The sequence below is a fragment of the Pseudorca crassidens genome, chromosome 7, assembly GCF_039906515.1.
Source record: "Pseudorca crassidens isolate mPseCra1 chromosome 7, mPseCra1.hap1, whole genome shotgun sequence".
Taxonomy (NCBI): Eukaryota; Metazoa; Chordata; class Mammalia; order Artiodactyla; family Delphinidae; genus Pseudorca; species Pseudorca crassidens.
In genome coordinates this window covers 35,882,012-35,904,509 of record NC_090302.1, presented here as the reverse complement: position 1 = coordinate 35,904,509, position 22,498 = coordinate 35,882,012, and the positions used below count along the sequence as shown (strand labels likewise).

The window sequence follows — 22,498 nt, the reverse complement described above, 5'->3', positions numbered from 1 at the left end:
TGAGATGGGCACGGGTCTGACCACAGAAGGCCTAGCAACCTTGTTAAGAAGTTTAGATGCTTTCTGAGAACAATGGGCAGATTTGAAGGGTGAAAACCCTTCAGGTGAGTCACCGATCCAAACTGTATTTCCGAAGTGCCCCTAGGGCTGCTATACGGAAGGTGGACTGTTTGGAGAAGTCAGTGACATTGGAGGTGGGGACACACTAGGAGGCTACAGCAATAGTCCAAAGGAGAAGAGAGGGTGCTTGGACTAAGGCAGTAGCAGTGGGGACCAAAAAAAGGGAGCAGATTCATGAAATAGTTAGGACAGAGATGCAGTGACCTTGAGAAAACACCTACCATAGGCTTTGATTTGTGGTCACAGGCAGAGGCACAAACTTTCTGAGCTGTGAGGATGATAGAAGACCTGCTTCTGGCTAACTTAAGTTGCCTGGAAAAATAAATAAATAGCAACCCCTCCCTCTCCTAAGCACCAAAAGAGATTTCAAAGCATTTTCCAACCTGCTACTTCATATAACAGACTGTGAGGGAGATGTTACTGCAATCCCCACAGATGGGAAGTGAGCTGCCCAAGGTCACACAGCCAATGGAGAAAGATCCTGAATTTAACTCCAACTCCAGTGCTCTCTCTGGCACATCAGACCACAGAATGTCAGAGCCCAAAAGATCCCTTAAGTCATCTGTTCAAATATCCACATTTTAACACAAGGAAAACAAGACTCAGAGAGAAGTGACTTGCCCAAGGTCACACAGCCAGCAAGTAAAGGCTTAGACTAGAACCGAGAACTTGACTCCCAAAAAGGTTTGTATTAAGACGTCTGCACCATGGAGGTGAGGAAGGACGGGAGTGATCCCCAACAGCAATGGCCCAGTCTCCCACTGCTGTGACTAAATGCTGGCAGAGAAGTGAAACTCAGGCAAATGGGCAGCCTACCTGGGCACTGCTGCCGCCCACCGAGTTACAAGCATACCAAGCTCGGAAATGGTCAGTACACACTGTCCTGTCACCCCTCTTGTCCCTAACCCTGGACAGCAACTAAGCTGTCTTGGGTCGATGGTGCCACCTGGTGGCTGGTGCTGGGAAGAGTCTGACCCCTTTGTCGCTTTTTACCGTCCGCTTTTCTAGTCTCTCTAGGGGCCATGCCTTTCTCTGTTTCCTCTCATAGCTCAGTTCATCTCACTACAAGCATATCTCCTCTAGCATCTTTCAAGTCCTCTAAATGACCTTAGGAAATTCTCTTTTTCTTCCTCTCCTCCATTTCAGTCCATCAGTCCAAGGAAGGACTAATGCAAATGATAAACTTGTACCAATGAAAATGAAAACTGGAAATTTCAAAATGAAATTACACAAACACACACGCACACACACACACACGTGACCAACCACTGGCATTCTGGAAAAACTCAGAAGCCCCAGTGGAATCAGAACAAAAATCTCCCTTTTTTTCAATTGCCTTTCACACCTGCTTTTCCTCAAAGGCCAGGAGTCAAGATAAACACCAAACCTACTTCTTTATTTCATTTTATTTTGTTTCATTCCAAATCAACATTATTTGCTGGGGTTTTCCCCACCAAAACTATGCCCTGGGTGGGGGTCTCACGGGCCTGCCCTGAACAGCTGCAGAGCTGAGCTGGGATGGGGAGAGGTGGCTGGGTCCCCAAACGCCCACTCCCTGGGCTCTTAGGGAGCACTAGGAAGCTGTTGTTGGCCCCAAAGGAAGCCTGCTGGACGGAGATCAGACCTCAAACCCTACGATATTCCACTGGAAGTAAAAGGAGCCTCCGTAGCTGTGCCTTTCTGTGGAAGTTCAAGCTTGGGAGAGGACCCAGAAGCCCTGCACACCCTAATCTGCTAAAGGACGATTTCCAAAGCCCAGCGTGTCTTGTCACTCCCTCCCCAGCTCAGAAGCCTGCCATGGTTCCCACTGCCTTCAGGTAAAAAGAACAGGAGAAACTGATGGCACCTTTCTTTTAATGAAAACCACTTAACTGCTCTCCCTCTCTGTATGAGTGATAAGTAAGCTCAGAGTCTGCAGCAGCCTGAAGCAGAGATCCTCAAAGTCTAGTCCAGGGACCCCCTGAGTGATCCCCAAGACCTTTCCAAGGGGTCTGTGAGGTCAAATCTATTTTCATAATAATACAAAATTATTCTTGGCCTTCTCCACTCTGATGCTTTTCCAAGTATACACTGGCGTTTTCCAGAGGTTCTAAGATGTGTGATATCACAACAGATTGGATACAGAAGCAGATATGAGAACCCAGCTGTCTTCTATTAAGCCAGACACTAAAGAGATTTGCAAACTCATAAAGCAATGTCACTCTAAATGTTTTGGCTTGGAAAATATTGTCCTTTCTTATTTCAAACAGCACATTATTTATGTTATTACTGCTATTTTTAATACATTAATAAATATTTTAAAATTTTGTCCATTTTAATTAACCCACATAAATTCAAAAGCTCCTTGGGGTCCTTGATCATTTTTAAGAGCTTAAAAGGGTTGCAAGACTGAAAGTCTGAGAACCACTTGTTTAAAATAATGCCAAGAGGACTTGAGATGGGACCAGGAGCAGATCAGAATCTTGGTACCAAAGAGAACCTTGATCCCATGTTTTAGATGAGGAAACTGAGGCCCAGAGAGAGAAAGGGATTTCCCCAAGGTCACCAGCAAGTCAGCCACAGACTGAGGACTGGAACCCAGAGCCCCAGGCTCCCTCCTCTGGGCTCCCTCCCCACCTCATGAGCCTCTAGTACTCGGAGTGTTGCAAAGTCCTGAACTGCAGATTCTGCAGCCAAGGATTAACCATATTCCAAAGACAGAGAAAGGACCATGGGATTCTCTGCCCCACAGGGCACCAGGGCATGCGGAGTGGGGGAGAAAGCCAAGTCCACTCCACCTTGAGCTCCAGACAGCCCTGGCAGGGGGCCTGTCTGCCAGGGATGAGACCGCACAGCTCTCCTTCTGGTTGACCCCAGAGCCGACTCACACTGTGGCCCCTGCTCTTTACGTCCCCCAGGGCTCTCTGGGACACCAGTGCACAGTCCCGTGGGAAAAGCTGGTGGGGGAGGGGTGGAGGAAGCCTGGGTGAAGCAGGTGTGCAAACAACAGGGGTGGGGGCGGGGTGTTGGCTCTCACCTCAGTCACTGAATCAAAGTGAAACTCAGGGACCTAGGGGCCAGGAGGAACCGAAACCTGACCCCCCACCCAAGGGACAGACCCTAGGCACCAGGGAAAGGCCCAAGGAGCCCCTCTGATTGACCACCTGGCCTCAAGTCCCCTGCTTTACCAAGGAAGCCTCGGACACTTGTCTGCCTGGCTGAGGTGCCAATGACTGCAAAACCGGAAGGACGGGAGAGTGGCCAGCCAGGCTGGGAGATGGGTCCCTAGCATCACTGCCACTAAGCGCCCCCGTGCCTGGACTACCCATCTGGCAGGTGTGAACTGAATGACCCCCGTCTCACTGTTCTTCTGGGCTGCCAAGGGGTGGGGCTGCTTGGCCCTGCCCTACTGCCTTCCCTCCCTCACCTACCTCCGGCCTGAGAGCCTGACTGCCCAGTTCCCTGACCGCATGCACGCGCACGCGCGCACATGCACACACACATACACACACAAACACAGCCCCACCCAGCTCGATCAGGGCCCTGCCTCCCATAGGCTTTAGCTGCCACAGGCTGGACTCAACCAGACGTGTTCTTCAGAGTCCATACTAGGATTCCAGAAGCTCAAAGGCATTCAGGTAGAGAAAATTAGAGCACAAACGCCGTGAACAAGGTGAGTACAGAGCACCCGGAGGATCACAGGCCCAGCAGCCCCGGACGATTGCTGCCGTGTAGGAAAGCCTGCCCAGTGTCACAAGATCTGATTTTTTTTTTCCAAGAAAGGCTAGACATCCAGATAGGAAATCTTATTTTTAAATGTTGGTAACTAACTCAAAATCATTTTAAATACAGGACAAGCCAAGTAAAGCATGACGAGAAGGCTGGCAATCAGATTCAAAGTGATGCCCTCTGAGCAAGCATGCTGGTCCGGGCCCCTGCCCCGACAAAAAAAAACACTCAGGGAAGGGCCCCCTACATGTCCAGCCTGAGGGTACATTCAGGGGACACCTTGTGGAGGGCAGGGAGGGGACCTGCCCTGCTGAAGCCCCAGGAGAGACCAAGACAAAGTGGTGGTCATTTCCTTCTCTCTGCAGAGTCTGTCTGGTCTCCAAAGCTCCATGCTGGCCCGGGATGAAGCCAAGGGCCCCAGCCAGTCAGGAGGGACCAATGGCTCAACACTGAAAATCCCCCAGGGAGTGGACTGGCTCTGGAAACCAGGCCAGGTCAACAGACCAGCCTCAAGGACAGCATTCCAGGTGGAGGGCTTTGCCTGGATAATGGCCCAGAGACAGGAGAGCTCAGAGACTATGCGGGGGCCGGAAGCACAGAAGGGATGGGGAAGAGGAACGGGAGGCCAGGGAGGGAAGGTCAGGGCTCATTGTCAAGAGTTGAGGCCCAGGGGTGATAGGCTGATGGGGTCAGGTCAGGGTTGCTCATAGCTTTCAACAGTGGGGGCAGCAGATGGGCCGAGGAGAATGGAGGAAAGGAGGGGAGGTAAGAAACTAAGATTTGGCCTGTCAAATGGCAGTAGGATATCAAGGATGTTCTGAGGAGTCTGTCTGTCCCTCTAGGTTTTCTGGGTTTTTACCATGTGAAATGTCATTTTTACTGGTCAGACCCCTTCTTTTCTCCAAGCCTGTTTTCCCATCTGAATAATGACTAGGTGACACATCCCAGATGCTCTGCAAGGCCCTTCCAGCTCTGACAAGGGCTGGTGAAAACCAAGTTGGTGACCCCAAACCCCTAGAGGCCCAGCCCTCCCAGGTCCAAGTATTCTGCCTTCTGTCCTCCATCCTGGAGGTCTCCACCACCTTGTGTACCCAAGATGTCACTTCACGGAAAAGTGAGGCTTAACCCTTTTATCCTTCCATCAAGGGGTTGAAGTGAAGGTCCTGAAGGAAAAGGAAGCAAAGGAAAGCCAGGGGCCCTTCCCTTTGAAGCTGCCACCTGGGGGCGCTGTTGTTCAGCCTTGGCGCCCAGAGAGGCTGACTGTTACAAACAGGAAGTCAGGGAGGGGGGCAGGGGAGGATCAGCCAGTTTCAGCTGCCAAACAGAGCTGCAGCGGGAGCCTGCTAGCCCTCAGCCTGGACCGGCCTCACACGCTCAAGCCCCGGTCTCCTTCAGGGGCCATTTATTAAATACTTAGGACCACCAGGCCCTGGAGCTAAACTCTTTGCCAAAACGACTTCATTTTATCCTCACAATAATGCACAAAACTTGTGCCCCCTCTACTTTCCGATGGCAAAATGCAGACTCCGAGAGACTGAGTAACTTGCCAAAGATTTCACCACTCAGAGTCCTCAAACCAGCTGGTCCCTGGCCTGTGAGCCTGGGTCCTTGCCTCAACACCTCACCTTATTTGGGGGTCTCCAGAGATCACTGATCTCTGGAATGGTGGTGCCGCAAGGGTGCCTACAACTCCCCCCTGACTCAGGAATCCTGAGCTTTTCCACACACCCCAGTCCCTGCTGGGAAATCTGAGAGCAGTCTCTGCATCTCCTGCTCCAGTGCCTTCGGTCCTGAGTCCGGGAGCAACAGACAGAGTCTGAGTGTCAGTAAAAGAAGAGGGTCCTAGGAGAGGAAGGCCAGGGCCTGCCCAAGGTCAGAGGGTCCCTGGGGCCCTGCATGGTCTGTGAACTTCTGAAACCCCTTCCCTCCCCAAAATGCCTCCCATGGAGGTCCGCAGGGCTGAGCTGAGGCTCCCAGCCTGGGAGAAGGGGAGGGCGGAGCTAGTAAGAGAGAGAGCAAGAGCCAATACAAGAAAAGAGAGAGAGTGGGGCAGTGCACATGAGAGAGAGAGAAAGAGAAGAGAGTGAATATGAGAAAAAGAAAGAGTGAAAGCTGGAACAGCAGACAGAAGCAGACACAGAGGAAGTCTCGATAAACAGGACATAAACAGAGGCAGAGGGCGCTGGATGAGATGTACCCCCAAACAAAAGACACAGGGAGAGACACAAAGACAGAGAGGAGACAGGCACCTCCAGAAAGAGGGATAGACATAGTCATGACAGGAGCCCCCGCTAAATGCCCCCCAAACTTCCCCATGAGGGTCTTGTTGGACTTGGCATCTTTTGAAAAGGACAGGCCCCTTCCTGTGCCCTCTGCAGGCAGAGGGCAGTCCAGTGCCCAGAAATTCCACCTGCAATGTACCCTCCACTGCCCCCAAAGAAGCTTCCACACTGGTGCTGGATTGGCCAGCCTTCTGAGCTAGTGAAAGGCATTCGCACTCGGCTGACCTCGGTGTGTTGAGGGCCTTTCAAACTGGGGGGATGAAGGGAGGGGGAGGTCAAGGGGACCTGAATGGGGGCCCTGGAGACGGCGGAAGGAGGCCCCACCAGAGATCAAAGGCCCAAAAAGGAACAGAGGGCCTGGGGCTGCCCTTTCACCCATGGTCGCTATTCACAGTTCTGCCTGCTCCGCCAAGTCCAGCCCCGCCACGACCTCCTCTGGGCCTTCCGGGGAGGGAGGCACTGCCCGGGCTCTGTCCCCCTAGCCCCGCAGGATACTGTAGGCCCATGCCACAGCTTTCTCCACAGACCCTCACAGGACAGTCCAATCAAGAGACGAAGCTGCCTCTCATGCCTGGGCAGCACCCCAGCCTGACTCTCACCATCCACAAGCCTCCTGAGCCCTCTGGGCACCAGGCCCTGTGCCAAGGGGCCAGGCTGAGGGTAGAAACACAGGCGATGCGGCCCCGCCCAGTCAAGCCCACGTGATGGCGGACTCAGAGTCAAGCAGCAGGAGGGAAAACAACTAGGCAGAACCACTTCCAGATGCCAAGCAGTCACAGAAGCACTTGTCCCCCAGATTGTAACAGGCCTAAAAAGCATGGAGTCCAGGTGGTGCACTGGTTAAGAATCCACCTGCCAATGCAGGGGACACGGCTTCGAGCCCTGGTCTGGGATCCCACATGCCGTGGAGCAACTAAGCCCATGCAACACGACTACTGAGCCTGTGCTCTAGAGCCCGCGAGCCACAACTACTGAGCCCGCGTGCTGCAACTACTGAAGCCCACGTGCCTAGAGCCTGTGCTCCACAACAGAAGCTACCGCAGTGAGAAACCAGCGCACCGCAAGGAAGAGTAGCCCCCACTCACCGCAACTAGAGAAAGCCCGCGCGCCGCAATGAAAACCCAACACAGCCAAAAATAAATAAATAAATAAATAAATAAATAAATTTACTTTTAAAAAAGTCGTGGAGTCTAAACCAAAATGCCTTCTTTGACTCTTGTGCCCCTCACCCCTGCTCATACCTCCAATGACAGGGAGCTCACTACCTTTCTAAGCTAATGCTTCTAACCTTGGCCCAGCCTGGGTGTTGTCTGAAAGCTGTTCCTTGCACTGAGCCATGATCTTCCTCCCTGTAGCTTCCTTTAACCAGCCCCAGCTCTGCCCTCAGAGGCCGCACGGACCTTATCTGCTGCCTCAGCCGCAGAACCGTTCATCTGAGATTTGGACACAGTGGCCACATCCCCAAGGCTGGTATTGGAGGCACATGTCCCAAGGAGAATCCTAGAATTTCTAGATTACAAGGGCCCTTGGCAATCCACTGGTCTAACAGTGTTCTAACTTGTTTGTTTTTGCTACAGAACTCTTTACTCAAATAGAGCTTTCCACGGAAGCCAAAATTACCAAGAGGAACACTTCTAGTTGAGGAGACTAGAGACTCTCCCCACCACCATTATCCTCACTAATTGTGAACCCTCTACAGGCACGTGACCGACCCATTCTACGGAGAAGCATTTATTGAGCACCCACTATGTGCCAAGCATTTGTATTCAAGCCATGTTATCCAATACAGTAGCCACTGGGCACATGTGGCTACTGAGCCCTTGAAATGTGCCTAGTGCAACTGAGGAACTAAAATTTTCATTTTAATAGATTTTAATTCATTTAAGTTTAAAAACAAGCCGTGTAAAATATTTTTCCCTTTATAAAGTGCCACTTCCTATAAGAGCCCTTACCAGATCCTTTTGGTCAATGTCGGCCCTTCCCTGGCCCGCCCTGCCCTCCCTCTCTGGTGTCATCCTCCCAGCACAGCATCACCCCACACACTGCCCATCAGAGGGACTTCGGGTTGCCCATCTTGCCCACCGGCCTGCAAGGTCTAGAGGGCAGGTCCTCTGTGACGGAACTCTCCCACCACCCACCCCTGCCCTGAGCCCATGCCCACAGGGTAAAACCCAAGTCCAAGTGGAAGATGACTGTGAACCAGAGCTGAGCAAGCAACTCCACCCTGCTGAACGTCAGTCACCTCATCTGAAAAATGGGGATGGGGACCCTCAGCCATCTTCCTCTTGGCCCTCTACTGCCTCTCTTGCCCCATGGCCCTTGCCTCAGGCTGCTGACGGTTCCTGAGGAAAATGGTGCCATGGTCTGCAGCCTCAACGGGCCGGAATCCAGCGCACCAGCATTTCCCCTGTGTTTCCCCAGTGGCTGGTTCTTACTTTCTCACCACACTCTTGGCAGCATCCAGCCTGCTGACCACGCCCTTCTGCTTGAAACCCTCCAGGCTCTGCCCAGCCCCAGGCTGCTCCACCTCCAAAGCATCTCTCTGGAGGGGCTGAGGAGCAGCAGGTGGCTGGACAATGCCAGGGAGCTGAGGCCTCAGGGGCTCTCTCCACTCCTTCCCACCCCACTCCACCACCTGGCCATACCGGCCCTGTGGCTTTGCCAACATCAGGGAACTCCCTGGGGCCTTGGTTTCCTCCCCTATAAAAAGGGGGTGGCAATCTCTGCCTCTTCAACTCCTCCTGAAGCCAATGCAAGGATGCAGGGAGCTATAGAGGGAGGATGGGAAAGGGCAGTAGGGAGCACCAGACTGTACTGCTCCCAGGTAGTTTGCTGATGTGAGCAAGGGCACTTCTGCCCACCTCTCTGCCCAGCCATATTCACTCTCAGTGATGCAGGGCGGGGGGCAGGCAGGGGCTCTGCTTTTTGCTTGAGTCTCTCAATCTTCCCAATCCTGTAAGCTTTCAGGACCATCAAATCCAGACCACAGACTGGATCACCTCCCAAGTCTTTCTGGGGATCAGGGCTCAATCGTAAATTCCAAAACTGAAAGGATCTCAAAGATCATCCAATTCTGCATCTGATTCTTGATAGTCTTATACAGCAGCCCAGCAAATGGCCACCTAGGCTCTACTAACATACCTCTAGTGACAAGGCACTCACTACCTCCTGAGGCAGCCCCCTTTGGCCGTAGACCACTTGCATATTTACGAAGTTATTTTTTACTCTGAGCTGAAATCTATTCTGCATCTGCCACACTGGCCTTTGAGGCCACACAGCAAAGTCTCATTCCTCTTGCCTTCCATGTCAGCCTTCCAAATATTTGAAGGCAACAATCCAGTCCTTCTCATTCTCCTCTTCTTGGTACCAAAACATCCCTAGAGCCTTGAGGTATTCTCCAAATACCTCTCCATCCGGGTTATACCCACCTGGACACATCCTAATTTGTCACTGTCCCTCTTAAAGATCAATACCACAAATAAGCCACAGCCTCCAGGAAGGATCTGCCCAGCACAGAGCAGTCTAGATGAACAACACTCACATCCTGACCACTCTTACACCTTCTCAAGCAGCTTGAGAGGCTAAATAGTGACCACTGATCAGAGGCCGAAAGCCAACAGAGCACTCAACAAACACAGTGACACAGTCCCCCCAGTTCAGGACCTGTGTGTTTCACGGTAAACATCAAAGTCAATGTTTTTCTCTCTTCAAAACTCTCTGCCTGTATCCCTCAACCTCTGAGGGAGCCTCACATACCCGCCCCTCCACATGATCAAACACAGTGGGCCCCAGCTTGGGCACATCTGCTGGGAGTCCAGGTGACAAGGGGAGAAAAGATGACACCATCAACCCCATAAACCAACAGAGATGGTAGGCCCACTGTCTCCTGCAGTACCCAGTACAGCAACCCTGAGTCAAAGACTTCCCACATCTGCTCCGAGTGTTGGGGGGTGAGGGGGCGGAGAGGTGAGGCAGGTTCCAGAAGCCGTGACTCATCCCCCGTGTACTCCACAGCTCCAAACATAGGCCACGGGCCCAGCTCCTGCATGGCCTGGAGCCCACACACCACAGGCCAATCCACCGCTGGGCCGACTCAATTTTCTAGTTACAGGTCTTAAGTACTTAGGCATGTGCTCGTGAGAACATACATCCTTTACAGGGAGCTGAGAAAGGGAATTGTGCTGAGGAACAGAATAATTGAATCAAGATTTCTGTCACCCTGCTCTCAGCCCCTAGACTATAGCCCGTTTTTTTTTGTTTGTTTGTTTTTTCCTTTCCTGACAAAGGTTTTACAGACTCCCAGGGGTCATTTCTCCTCTCAAACCCATTAATGTCAGCCCGCTGGCAGCCTATCCAGGGAAAGGAGACCCAGGTTAAGGTGGGCCCATGTCCAGGACAGAGGCGGCCAGCTCCCGAGGCCCAGGCGGCACACCAAGGGTTGAGAAAAACCAACAGGGAAGATTGTCATCTATTTAATCCCAGGGAGGCCCCCTGCACTCCCTCCTTCCAGGCCCAAGGACAGAGAGGAGAAGATTATTCACTTCCTCAACGGCCCCCCCATCACCGCACTGAAGGCCTTCTGAAAGAGGTGTGCTCAGACCCTCGGAGAGCCCACCCGCTGACCCTGCCACCTCATGTGTGCCCCTCTCACTTTGCCCAGCCCCTCCCTCTCCCCTAGGCCTCCCCCCAAAAGGGGGACACTGCTGCTGTGCTCATACCCTCCACACCCTGCCCTCTGGGCATCACATCTGCAAACGCAAGGGCTTCTAAGAGGCCGCAAAGCACAGGCCCCAAGGACTCTGCCAGGCCCGGCTTTCCCACCAAAGGGGTGAAGATGGGAGGAGGCCAGCGAGAAGTCCAGTCCCAGCCGGGGCCCTCTTCCTCTCCCGGAGGGCTCAGCCCCTTCCCCGTGGTCAAGACGGGACTGAGCTGGGCCAGACGCCGCCAGCGCTCTGCAGGTAAAGGGTGCTCGGAGGGCGTCTGTGCTTCCGCCCCTGACTGAAGGCCTGGAAACAGATCCCACAGATCCGACCAGGCCCATCCCCGACGGGCAGCGCCGGCGTCTCCTACCTTCGTCTCTCTTGCGCTTGTTGGTGTCGGCGCTGGGGGACGTGATGCCCAGGATGCCGCTGATAGAGTAGGAGGAGCCGGCTGAGTCCGTGCTCACCGAGGACACCTGCGTCACGGAGCCGGTGGACACTGCACAGAGGGAGAAGGCGGTCAGGGCCCGGCGGGAGGCTGGGGGGCGGTGCCGCGGAGGAGGAAGGTCGGCCCCCGCCTTCGGGCCAATACGAAGACACGCCCCCTACAGGGGGCTGGTGAGACTGAGAGAGAGCGGGGCAGGGCAGGTGTGTGCTGAGGACACTCGCCACAGGGCAGCGGCCAAACCTGGGCCATTAGAGCAGCCCCGAAGAGAACTGACACTACAGAAGGGACCACGGGCACCAGTTCAAACCCCAGCCTGTCCAAGGATGCAGGAAGCAGGCGGATGGAGCAGAGAAACGGGGGAGCTGGGGCCCACCACCAGCCAGTGCTAGAAACGACCTACTCGTCAGTCAGGCTCACTCCCTACTTACAAATCCATCCATCCACGCAGACATAAATATCTGCACACTCATACACAGAGCCAGCAAAGCACCAAATGCAGACTATCTGTCTTTTTATAGTTCCTCGCTGTCTTTTCTCCTTCCACTTTACCTGGATTTTAATATTTTATATTAATTATATAATATTAATATACTATATGTTATATATATATTGATTTATAATAATGATAATTTTTTCTGAGAACTTACTCTGTGCCAGGCATTCAGGCATCATCTCATTTAATTCTGAGAACAAACTTATAAGTTAGGTCACTGGAGAGGTAAGGGAACCAAGGCTCAGAGAAGGTAAGTGACTTGCCCAAAGTCACACAGCTAATAAGATGCAGAGTGGTGACTGGAACCCAAGAACTAAAGTCAACCCCTATAGTAATCTGCTCCTCACTAATGAATAATGAAAAACAATAATATGCTTCACATTCATAAAGTGCTTTTCATTTGATGTTTGCAATAACCAAGAGTGCTATTATTCATCCGCATTCATCAGGTGAGGAAACTGAGCCTCCACACAGCAAAGTGATTGGCTCAAAGTCATCTAGCTAACAAGCCATAGCACCAGGGCTCAGCCTTGGTTCTACTGACTTAAAGTCTAGATTTCTTCTGCCCAGAAATGTGGGTTGGTGACTTATTGTGACTGAGACCAGGTATCTAAGTTCCTAAAAATAAGAATGGGGGAGGGGAGGTTTGTGCAAGTTTCACATTAACTCCTGGCCCCAGAATCCAAGGGGGAGACCTGTCGGTCATCAGGGTCCTCTCAAGCTGTGCAGCTGAATTTCCATTTCTGGGCTGTGGGAATTCTTCCTTGGTTCATTAAAACCTACAGACCAATCTCAGACACATTTCCTTCGGCTATAACTAGCTGGAGGCAGGTGGAGCTGCTTTTGACTCTAAAGTGTAGGAAATTACTAGAAATGGTGGTGATTGGTTGAGAAGCTGTTTGTTGCTTTCCTTGGAGCACATCCAGCTCTTGCTCCTACAGACCTAAAGGGAGCAGTGCCTTTCTTCTCATATTTGAGTTTGATTTTAGATCTTCCTTAGGAGACACAGAAGTAGAAATCGTTAACTTCTCTTTTCCTTCACCAGATGAAGCTCCTCAAAATAGATTTATGCAAATCTCACAACCTTTTCTGTGTTAAGGTGCAAAGAACAGAGGAAGAAAGAATCTCACCAGTCATTCGGTACTTTAAACAACCACCACATATAACCACGGCTCACCACGTTGCTGACAGAGCCGATGACACGTGTTTCAACATTTTGTAATCACCCGGCTCAAAAGACTCAGGTTTCAATTCTGGCTCCGCCTCTTACTGGCCATGTGACCTTGGGCTAGTTATTTCATCTCTCTAGAGCTTCCATTTCCTTACTCCTCAGTAAGTTAATAAATTATAAGGGGCTGTACACAAATAAGATATGGATTTTATACACATTTCTGAGATAAGGCATTCTGCTGACTGTCAAATGTAGTTATTCCTCTTACCCAATTGAAAGAATATTATCAGTTACCCTAAGTTTGATATTCCTTTGCTATGTGACCTGAAATAAAGCTGCAAATGAAATCCCAGCCACAAACACTTCCCCAGAAAGCTCTCCTTAACCCTCTCCACTCCAGCTCAACAAAGCTGATCTTTCCCTCCCTTCTGCTCCCACAGCACCCTGTACTTTCTTCTTGAGCCTAATCTCAGTGTTTTGCAGACTTCTCCTTGTTATTTTCCCCCATTAGACCGAGAAGCCCTTGAGAAGGGGGATTTTGTCCTACCTTCCTTATAACATTAGTCTCCACCACCACGGGCTGCATAGCAGGGGCTTAGCAAACGCTTTTTGGATGGATTACTAAATGAAGAATTATTTTATGGAAGGGAAGAATTCTGTCTTACCTTTATTCAAAGAAGCAACCATGAAGAATCAGAGACCTCAGAGAGCACTGGGTTTGTGCCCCTTGCTCCACAAATGGGGAAACTGAGGCTCACAGAGGTGAAGGGGCTTAACACAGTTCACTGGTTGACTTAATGACAAAGCTGGAACTATAAGCCAGGCCTCTGCCTGTCCCCCATCACCATGGGGAGTTCAAGTTTTCAGTCAAAGAAGGAGCAACAAAGGGTACACAATCTTTGTGTAATTAAGGTGTGATTAAGTGGAATTGACAGGGCCTGTGGCAGCCAGAACCGTCAGAGGCTTGCTGAATGGTGGCCCGCTTTCTTATAGTAAAATAAGCTTTCCCCCAACTAACCAGAGGTGTTTCCTTTATCCAAAGTGGAGAAATCATACACCTTGTGTAGACACACGTCACTTTCATCTCACGATCTTTGCAGGGAAGGGAAGGCAAGGGAAACTTCTGAACTCCTGGGTAGTAGGAAATATGACTCTTCTCCTTACGAGTCATGGTCACTCTCAGACTTCACCCATGAGTGTCAGAAACCCCACTGGCAGCCCTTGACAGTTCACGGAGCACATGAGATCGAAGCAAGAGAGAGAGAGAAAGAAAGTTTGGGAAGTTTTGCCACATCTTCACTCAAGACTGCAAGTGCACAAAGAATTGTAGAAGGGCTGGTTGATAGAAGAAAAAAACACATTCAAAACTACTTACTGACTGATGATGCAGAAAATGTTATGAATAAGTATCCCTTTCTTGATTTATTACTTTAATTATCTGACATTCTATAGACCCCCATTAGTGGATTTTTTTTTTTTTTGGCTTAGATTTCAATTTTCTGTCTCATGGTGAAAGCTATTTATCATAATAATCAGTAAAATTCAAAACCTTTTAGCAGTATTTATAAAATTCATTTACCAGGTTCAGCCCTTGGAGAATGACAAAGAAGGCGCATTAGTACGTGTGCCGAAGTGTTTTATGCAGAATTATCTGTCCATAAGAATGATTAAAAGTTCTTTAGAGTATTTGGAGCCCATTAGATTTTTAAATTTTTTTTAAAAGTTCTTCTTACCTATGCTGTGACTGGAAGCTGGGACCGGCTGGTTGGGCGGCTGCTGTACTTTTGTCCGGATGATCCTGTGAACAGTTGGGAAAAAAAATAAATGGCTATTTACCATGATGGAGGAGAAGAGATCTCAACTAGCGATGCCAGAAACCCATATCCAGCTGGGTCGTGGGCCAAGCTGGGGCAGAAGTGGGGGCGGATTATGAACCCAGGTCCCGAGTTGGGGGTTTGGAAGAATTATAGATTAGTTCCAACTCAGCCCCTACCTCCCTGGGTGTCTTTGGGTAACTTGCACCCCTCTCTGGCCCTCAAGTGCCTCTTCTGTAGGAAGAGATTGATGCGTTAATATTACAAAGAGGCATCCCATTCTTGGAGCAGCTTCAGCTCCATAAGGAACTCACTGAGTGGGTTAGAAAGTTCCATCCCTTTCCTGGACCTCAACCTCCCATCTGTGGAGTGAAGGCACTGAACCAGGTGACCTCCCTGTCCCCTGGCAGCTCTCACACTCTGGTTTCTCTGCCTTAGAGAGCCACAGGAAAAATAACATCCCTGCCCATCAGAAATTATCAAGGGGGCAGGGGAGGGATGTGAATGTTGCTACAAAACTAGAAAGGGTTAAAGTGCTGCCAGGAGAGGCCTGGCCTGGCTTGGCTTTGCTAAGAGGAAGCCTGAATTATACAAAACAGTGGAAGGCTCTATGGGGCTGGGACCCAGGGCTGTCCTGGACTGTCTTTCCAGAGACCTTGCTTCAGTTCTAATATGAACTGGATTGTGACCCTGGGCAAGTCCATTCCATTGAAGGCCTTGGTACAATGAGGGAGTTGGAACAGACCAATCTTTGCTTACTTTAAGTAATCAAATCCTTTTTGGAAAAAAAAAAAATCTTATGGAAAAGTCCATTGTATATAAAGGATAATAGCAGCAGTGCCTTCCCCTTGCTACCTGGCAGCTCTGATGTCCTTCTGCAGAAACTTGGGCTCTGAGAAGCTTAGTTTGTAACTTTCCAGCTGGGACAACATGTGAGGCCTCCATGAGACCTCAAGCCCGATGCATCGTACAGCAGCTGACCAGGGCCAGACCAAAAGTCCCTTTTGGGCCTGCAAGAAAGTTCCTTCCCTGGCACTTGGGAGAAGGATAGGTGGTAATAAAATGTGCAATTTCTTTGGAAAAGTTCTATTCCAGTCTCCAACTATGACCTTCTCCGGACGCGCAGGCCCAGCAGCCATGGCTCACGGGCCCAGCCACTTCGCGGCATGTGGGATCTTCCCGGACTGGGGCACGATCCCACATCCCCTGCATCGGTAGGCTGACTCTCAACCACTGCGCCACCAGGGAAGCCCCAACTATGACCTTTTAAAATAACATTTATTAGAGTTTTTTCCTAATTATGAAAGTACTTTGTGTTCATTGTAGACTATTTGGACAACAGGTATAAAGAAGACATCTAAAAACACATTTTGGTATATTTCCTTTATGGTAGCATTCCTGTGCATATTTGGAAATATCCATTTCTTCTTAACAAAATCAGGATTAAACCATGTACACAGTTTTCTGTCCTGCTCTTTTCCCTCAGCATTATATAAGGAGCTTTTTCACATTTCAGACCATTCTTTCTGGAAGCTCTTTTCAAGCTGCACTGCTTGTGCACAGGGAAACGGAGAACAGAAGTGTCTCCTGAACTTCATTGGGCCGGGGCCCCTGACCTCTGTGATCTCACAGCTCAGTGCTGGGCACCGAGGGTGCTCAGTATCCTCAGCTGATAGCCTGGAATGGATGTTTCTGTTCACACCACAGCCTAGCCACAGGCCCTCTGGAGCCATGGCCACTTGAGCTCAGCATAGGGCCTTTTGCCATTTTCTGATGAGTCAGCATATGTGCTGCCCCAAATATACTGAGCATTTATTTGTTTTCTCCAATATTCAAATAATTTATTTTGACTAAGAAAACATGGAGCGTATTAAAAAAGACCTGGGATTGAGGCAGTCTTTTTGACTACCTGGAATTAAGCTAGCATCTGACCTAATTTTGGATTTTTGTGTGGGTCACCTTCTCTGTATACATGTATGTGTGTCTACAGAGATATAGCTAGATGTGTGAATATACGGATATGCCAGATTTAAATATAGTTTGTCTATATTATGGTTTATGTACATACAAACATATGGTAAAATATTAATAGATTGTAACTATTTCCTGTTGAAGTCCCGTATAAAGTCCTAACTTTTCAAAGCATTGTCTTGCCATTAACTTTCTACGTAAGCAAAGAAAATTATGTTTTCCTTATTTTTCTTTAAAAATATTTATAAGTCAAAAAAAAAAAAAATATATTTATAAGTCATTGGTAAAACATTATCAATTTTTATAAAGCATTGACAGGCAGCTGCAGCCGCGTGAACAGGCTCCGGATCCGGACTTCTAGCGTTTGAATCCCAGTTTTGCAATTTGCCAGCTGTATAATGTTGGGTGAATTACTTACCCCTCTGTACCTCAATTTCTTCATCTGCAAAATGAAGCTAAGAATCATTCCCGCCTCATAGGGTTATTACAAGGATTAAATTAATTAAGTACGTAGAACAGTGGCTGCTGCATAGTAAATTCTCGATAAATGTTAGCTGTTGTTATTTTCACTGTTATCTTCATAAAGATTAATGACTAGCTTCAACCTTTAAAGATTCATATTTTCCACAAACGCCTTAAAAACACATGGGATCCCCCTGGGAGCTGGGGAGGGGAAGGTAGCCAACCCCATACCCTATTTTAAGGCTGTAGTGGGGCTTTCCTTTATAAGGAAGACTTGAATCTTAGGGAACCCTCCAAACCCATCCCCAGAGATAGAAATTTTGCCCATCTGCTTGTAGCAGCTGCCAAGCAAAGAACAAAGAGCATCATTTTCCATTGAGAAGAAATGGGAGTGGGAAGAACAAGACTATAATTGAATCATAACAATTCTAAAAAAATTAAAAATTAAAAAATTAACATCAGGACTCATCACAATAAGAGCCATGCTCTGGACCAGTTCTAAACCAGAGACATTCAGAGCTAATTGACAGTCAGCGCTAAGAGGTGCAACCTTTACTTTGCTGAGCATTAGCACGACCTTGGATGCCATAGGATCATCCTAGATGGTCCAATGGAGAAGGAAGCTCAGCAGTCAAAGAATTCCTATAAATGAGGAAACTAAAGCCCAGAGTGCTCAGATGACCTGCCCAAGGTCCCACAGCAAGTCAGCTCCCATGCCCGAGCACTTTTCTTTGAGCCACATTCAAAGGAAGCAGTCCCTCTGCTAAATACTGCCTGTATGAGGCATAAAGCCCATTTGGATTCAAAATCCATCTAGAGTCCGAAGATTCAAAGTCCGAGGAACGTTAGACATTACAGGTATTTGTAAGGATCCCTTTTCAACATCACCCCCGCTGCTTTGAAAGGCTAGGTCTTCTCACCCGCACCCCAGCCACCACCTCCCCTACACCATATACAAAATTCCACTGAAAGAGAAAATCGTGGGGCCTTAGGAAAAGAAATGGGGCTATAAGACTGAAAGAACTACCCACGTCTACCTCACTGATCAAACTGCCATAATACAGTAAGAATCCTGGGCCATCAGCTGTGTTAAGAATCCAGAAACCAAGAGACCAACTAGGCCAAGCTGGGAGAGAATCCACAGGTGACACTCACACCTGCGCTGATGCAGAGAACAAAGAGGGAAGGGATGAACGAGCCCAGAAGGCTTGTTGCCCAAGTCAGGATGAAGAGCAGGGTTTACAAATGGTCATCCCCAGGCCACATCCATCCCTGGACAAGTTTTGTTTGGCCTGCACAGTATATTTATTTTCATTTGAATTAGTTGCCAGTATTGGTAAGTTGGTAGCGTTTACATAAATACGTGGATTTCTAGCTTCTCTTGAAAAATCAGAACACCCAGAATACTGGCCCCGCATCCTCACAGGACAACCACTGGTTGGTACTAAATAGAGCTGCCACTCTAAGCTGGGAATGTCACTCGGCCCCTGGTGTAGAGCCTCGGGACTGGAACAGACGAAGAAGGAAGACTCCGTTCCACCCGGTGTTGGGGTCAGCTCTAAGACAGTCACCTCCAACTGTCTCAGGCTGGCTGGATTCCAAGAACCTTCATGCAGGTTGTGCAACACCCCAGCATGTATTTGTCCTTAAGAAGCCACATAAACATGATGCTTTGTGTCCCAGGGAATCTCCCACAAGCCTAGCAGAACTGGTTCAGTGTTGCTTCACCCCATGTCAGTCATGGTTTCCCAGGCAGGATCCCCAGAAGGCAGCAGGAAGGCACACACTTCTGGGGGGGAAGGTGGAGAGGGCCCTGTGGCCACCAGAGTAGCTATAGATCCAGACACCCTTCCCTCCCTAGATGTCTGAAGTATTGGAATAGTGAGACGTTGCCTCCCGGGGAAGCAGGGGCTGGGAGAGGGAGCTATGGACCCTCTTACGCAACATTTGCAAGACAGTCATTTAGAAGCTGCATCTGTTTGAATGCAGTGGGATCTTTATATGGAAAATAAAACTGTGCGCTGGGATGGCTCAGGCTTTGTGGGTGCGGGGTTGGGGGGTGGATGCAGCAACTCAAGACTGTTCCACACTTAGTTTATTTGCACTGCGCAGTCTGTTGCTAAAGACACCAAAGAGCTCTCACTGAAGAATGTGGTGAGGAACCAGAGACTGCTCCCGGGAGGAGCCCCAGAGAGGAGCACAGGAAAGGGCTATAGATCACAGAGGAAGCCTGCAGACAGGCAGCAAAACGTACAGGCTGTGAGGCTCAGGAATGGAATGGGGATGCAGTAGGGATGGCTGTTTGCCCTTCCTTGTCTCTCCTCACAGATCTTCAGTTCTGTCCTGCCAGAGTCCTACTGGAGAGTGGTGGAAAGAAACATCCCTTCTCTTACCATCGGGGAACCTGGGCTCTACTCCCACCTCTAGCTCAAAATCATTGTTCCTGTGCACTCCCCATCTGGGCCTTAGTTTCTATACCTGTCACAGGAGAGAGTTAAGCTTTGAGGGCTGTAGGAGACCACAGATGTGGCAGCACCTTAGAGGTACAGCCGGTGGAGCCACCGGGCCACCGTTATGGCCTGGGACACCCAGGAGGCCCCTGAGGCTAGCCATGGCCCCAGCAACTAGCAGTCTGACGCTCCACACAGCACAACTCTGGGCACAAAGCATCAGTTGAGCCATGATTTCCCTGGACACTCTTTCAAGTACCCCCTTCATAGCCTTCACCACATCTGTAATCACTGTGCTATATTTGCTTCATATGTTTCTTTCAAATCACTTACTTTTTGACTTAGACTTATTTTATAAAGCAATATTAGTTCTTTACCATAAATGAGGGGGATAGTTCATAAAGTTCACACTCACTGGTTTCAAGTGCTAGTTCTATTTTTCTAAAGTACATTAAAATAACTTCATCACAAAACAGTTTTTCTCCTTGTATGACAGAAGATAGAAGTTGGGGCCCTGAAAGTGATTTATGCTTGTCCCGCAAAGGCATTTTCTCACTGACATTAGTTGTCACTGTTTAAAGATATAGAGATTTCATATACACAAACGTACAAATACATGCACACACAAGTCCTAGTTTCTGGCTCCTCTGTAAGAATGGAAAAAATATCTGGCTGCCACCAGGCCCACGTTCCTGGCAGCTTTCAGCTACAGCCGAGAGGCAACTGCCCCTTGAGTAGAGCTTGTGTTCCTAGTTTGCCACAGACCGACCTTCCCCTGTTGCCTTATGCCTGGGCCACTTCCCTTGTTGCATCATCTGTCTGACCCCATATTGGCATTAAGGTTTGTGACCCCCACGGGCAAGCTGAGGTATCTTTCAAACCACACGTGTAACCTAGATTGAAAAATCTCGGGGCCTCCAGAGCCTGACCACCAGTTTGCTAGAGGCTCCTCTGCAGAGCAGGCTGGCTACTCCTTCACCGATCTCAGCAGAGCAGTCCTCACTCCATGTTAGGGCTTTTGGAGACACAGGTAGGCAGAAAAGTCACGTTGCTTTGTGTCATGGAAATCTTTCAAAGAGCTGGAAGTAGGGGACTCGGAAAGCACATGAAGCCATCCATAAGCAAGAAAAGAACAGGAGTGATGCCCCTCAAACCCACCACAATAATTGCTACCTCTCCAGCAATTCTGTACCTATGGTGGGCTGTCCAGACTTCTCAGTGAAGGCCAGAGTCCCTCCCTGGACAAGAAGCCCCTCTAGAACAGAGACTAAGAGACCATATGCCTGATTCCCCTCTCTCTTCGTAGCACCTTGAAGGATGTCAGAGCCGAAGTAAAGGTTTGCTGAGAGAAGAAACAAAAAACAGGCTAATGTTTTATGAAATAGCAGGACTCCAAACACCAACACGGAAAATCACACAGTGATTCTGTGCATTTGAGTCATCACAGAAGGAACAATGTCAGGACCAGAAGGGGAGCTGGTCTGATCACCTCAGTTGCTGGGGGTGAGGGATCCCCTATGCCCAGACAGGCTCTGCACTGACAAGAGCAGGGCGTGGCCTTGGAGAAATGGGAACTGTTCAGGTTTTCAGTCTGCTGGCTTCCTTTTTCTTTGTGGGTTTTAGAGAACAATCAATCATTTCTGTCATCTCACAACTTCATCCTTGACTTTATGGGTTTCAATGGAGTTGAGACAGTACCATCTACGGTAGAAAACTTTCCTTCAGGAATTCAGTTTTGAAGCTCTGAGAGCTCTGTTGGATGCACTCTGGACCAGACTGGAAAAAAGAAGGAGCTCCCAAGAAGATCCCCAGCCTGGTACTCATGGTATTTCTCTGGATCTTTCTCCCCACCGGTGAGATTCGGGGCAACTGGGGAGAGGGCAACCCCCTAACTCCACAGCATCTTAGCATCCTGGATGTCACTCTTGGAAATCACAGACCCATATCAGCACCACCAAAGTCCTGGGCTCTCAGAGAGAGGAATAGCTTTGTCAAGGTCACACTGAGTTTGTGGCAGAGCTGGCACAGGAGCTAAAATCTCTCAAGTGCAAGTCCGGGCTCTGTTCCCCACACTCAATAGCTCAAACTCTGCGCAAACTGGAGGCTGGGATTTTCCTCCTGGGAAGCCCTGAGGTGGGCCAGTGCCAACCTTGAGGATGGGCTCGCAAGGAAGTGACATTTGTGAAGGCCTAACAGGACAATTCACTGTGTGGTGCTTCACATGCGGAGGCAAGTGGTGAAGGGAGTGATGGAAATGACTCTGGGCTCAGAAGAATCTGCAGCAGCCAGAGTGTTGGCATAGCCTCCTCTCCCTGGGCTTAGGACGCCTGCCCACTTTGGAGAGAAGACAGGGTGATAGAGCGATCCATTCAGCCCCGTTAGCATCCCTCCTGTCTGATAACCCCTATGGAGACTTGGTGAAAGGAGAGACCGGATCTTCAGGAAAGGCACATGCAGAGCCCCCAGTATCCCCACCCAACCCAGACCCCTAGCCTCCCACAGGCACCAGCCCCTCACCTGTTGATGGAACTGACGCTGGGCACCGTGTCATTGTCACACACCCGTTCCGCCAGCAGCCGGTCCCTGATCTCCCAGGCAAACATGGTGGGATTTTGGCGTTTATACTCAGCGATTTTTTCCACCACTTTGGGTGTGGCAACCTTTGGTTTGGATCCTCCAATTACCCCAGGCTTGATGCTCCCCGTCTCATAATACCTAGGACCCAAGGAGAGAGGAGCTTAGCCATGAGAGACCTGGAAAATGGGTGTTGGTAACAAAATAATGGATTATTCTGTCCAGGAGACGTCCAGACCTGTGCCGTCCAGTACGTACCCACTAGCCATATGTGGCTTTTGAACATTTAAAATGTGGCTTGTTTG

General features: G+C 49.6%; 1 protein-coding gene across 1 annotated transcript in view; it reads right to left on the bottom strand.

The window, feature by feature from the left end:
* Positions 1 to 22,222, bottom strand: part of PAX5 (paired box 5) — a 165,879-nt gene extending 143,657 nt beyond the window's left edge. The window contains exons 1-3 of the mRNA XM_067742410.1: positions 22,137 to 22,222; positions 14,656 to 14,720; positions 11,181 to 11,309 (exon numbers count right to left, since the gene is read on the bottom strand). Of these exons, the coding sequence (XP_067598511.1) occupies positions 11,181 to 11,309; positions 14,656 to 14,720; positions 22,137 to 22,222 (280 nt within the window). The remainder of the gene's footprint in view (positions 1 to 11,180; positions 11,310 to 14,655; positions 14,721 to 22,136) is intronic.
* Between the last annotated feature and the right edge of the window lie 276 nt (positions 22,223 to 22,498).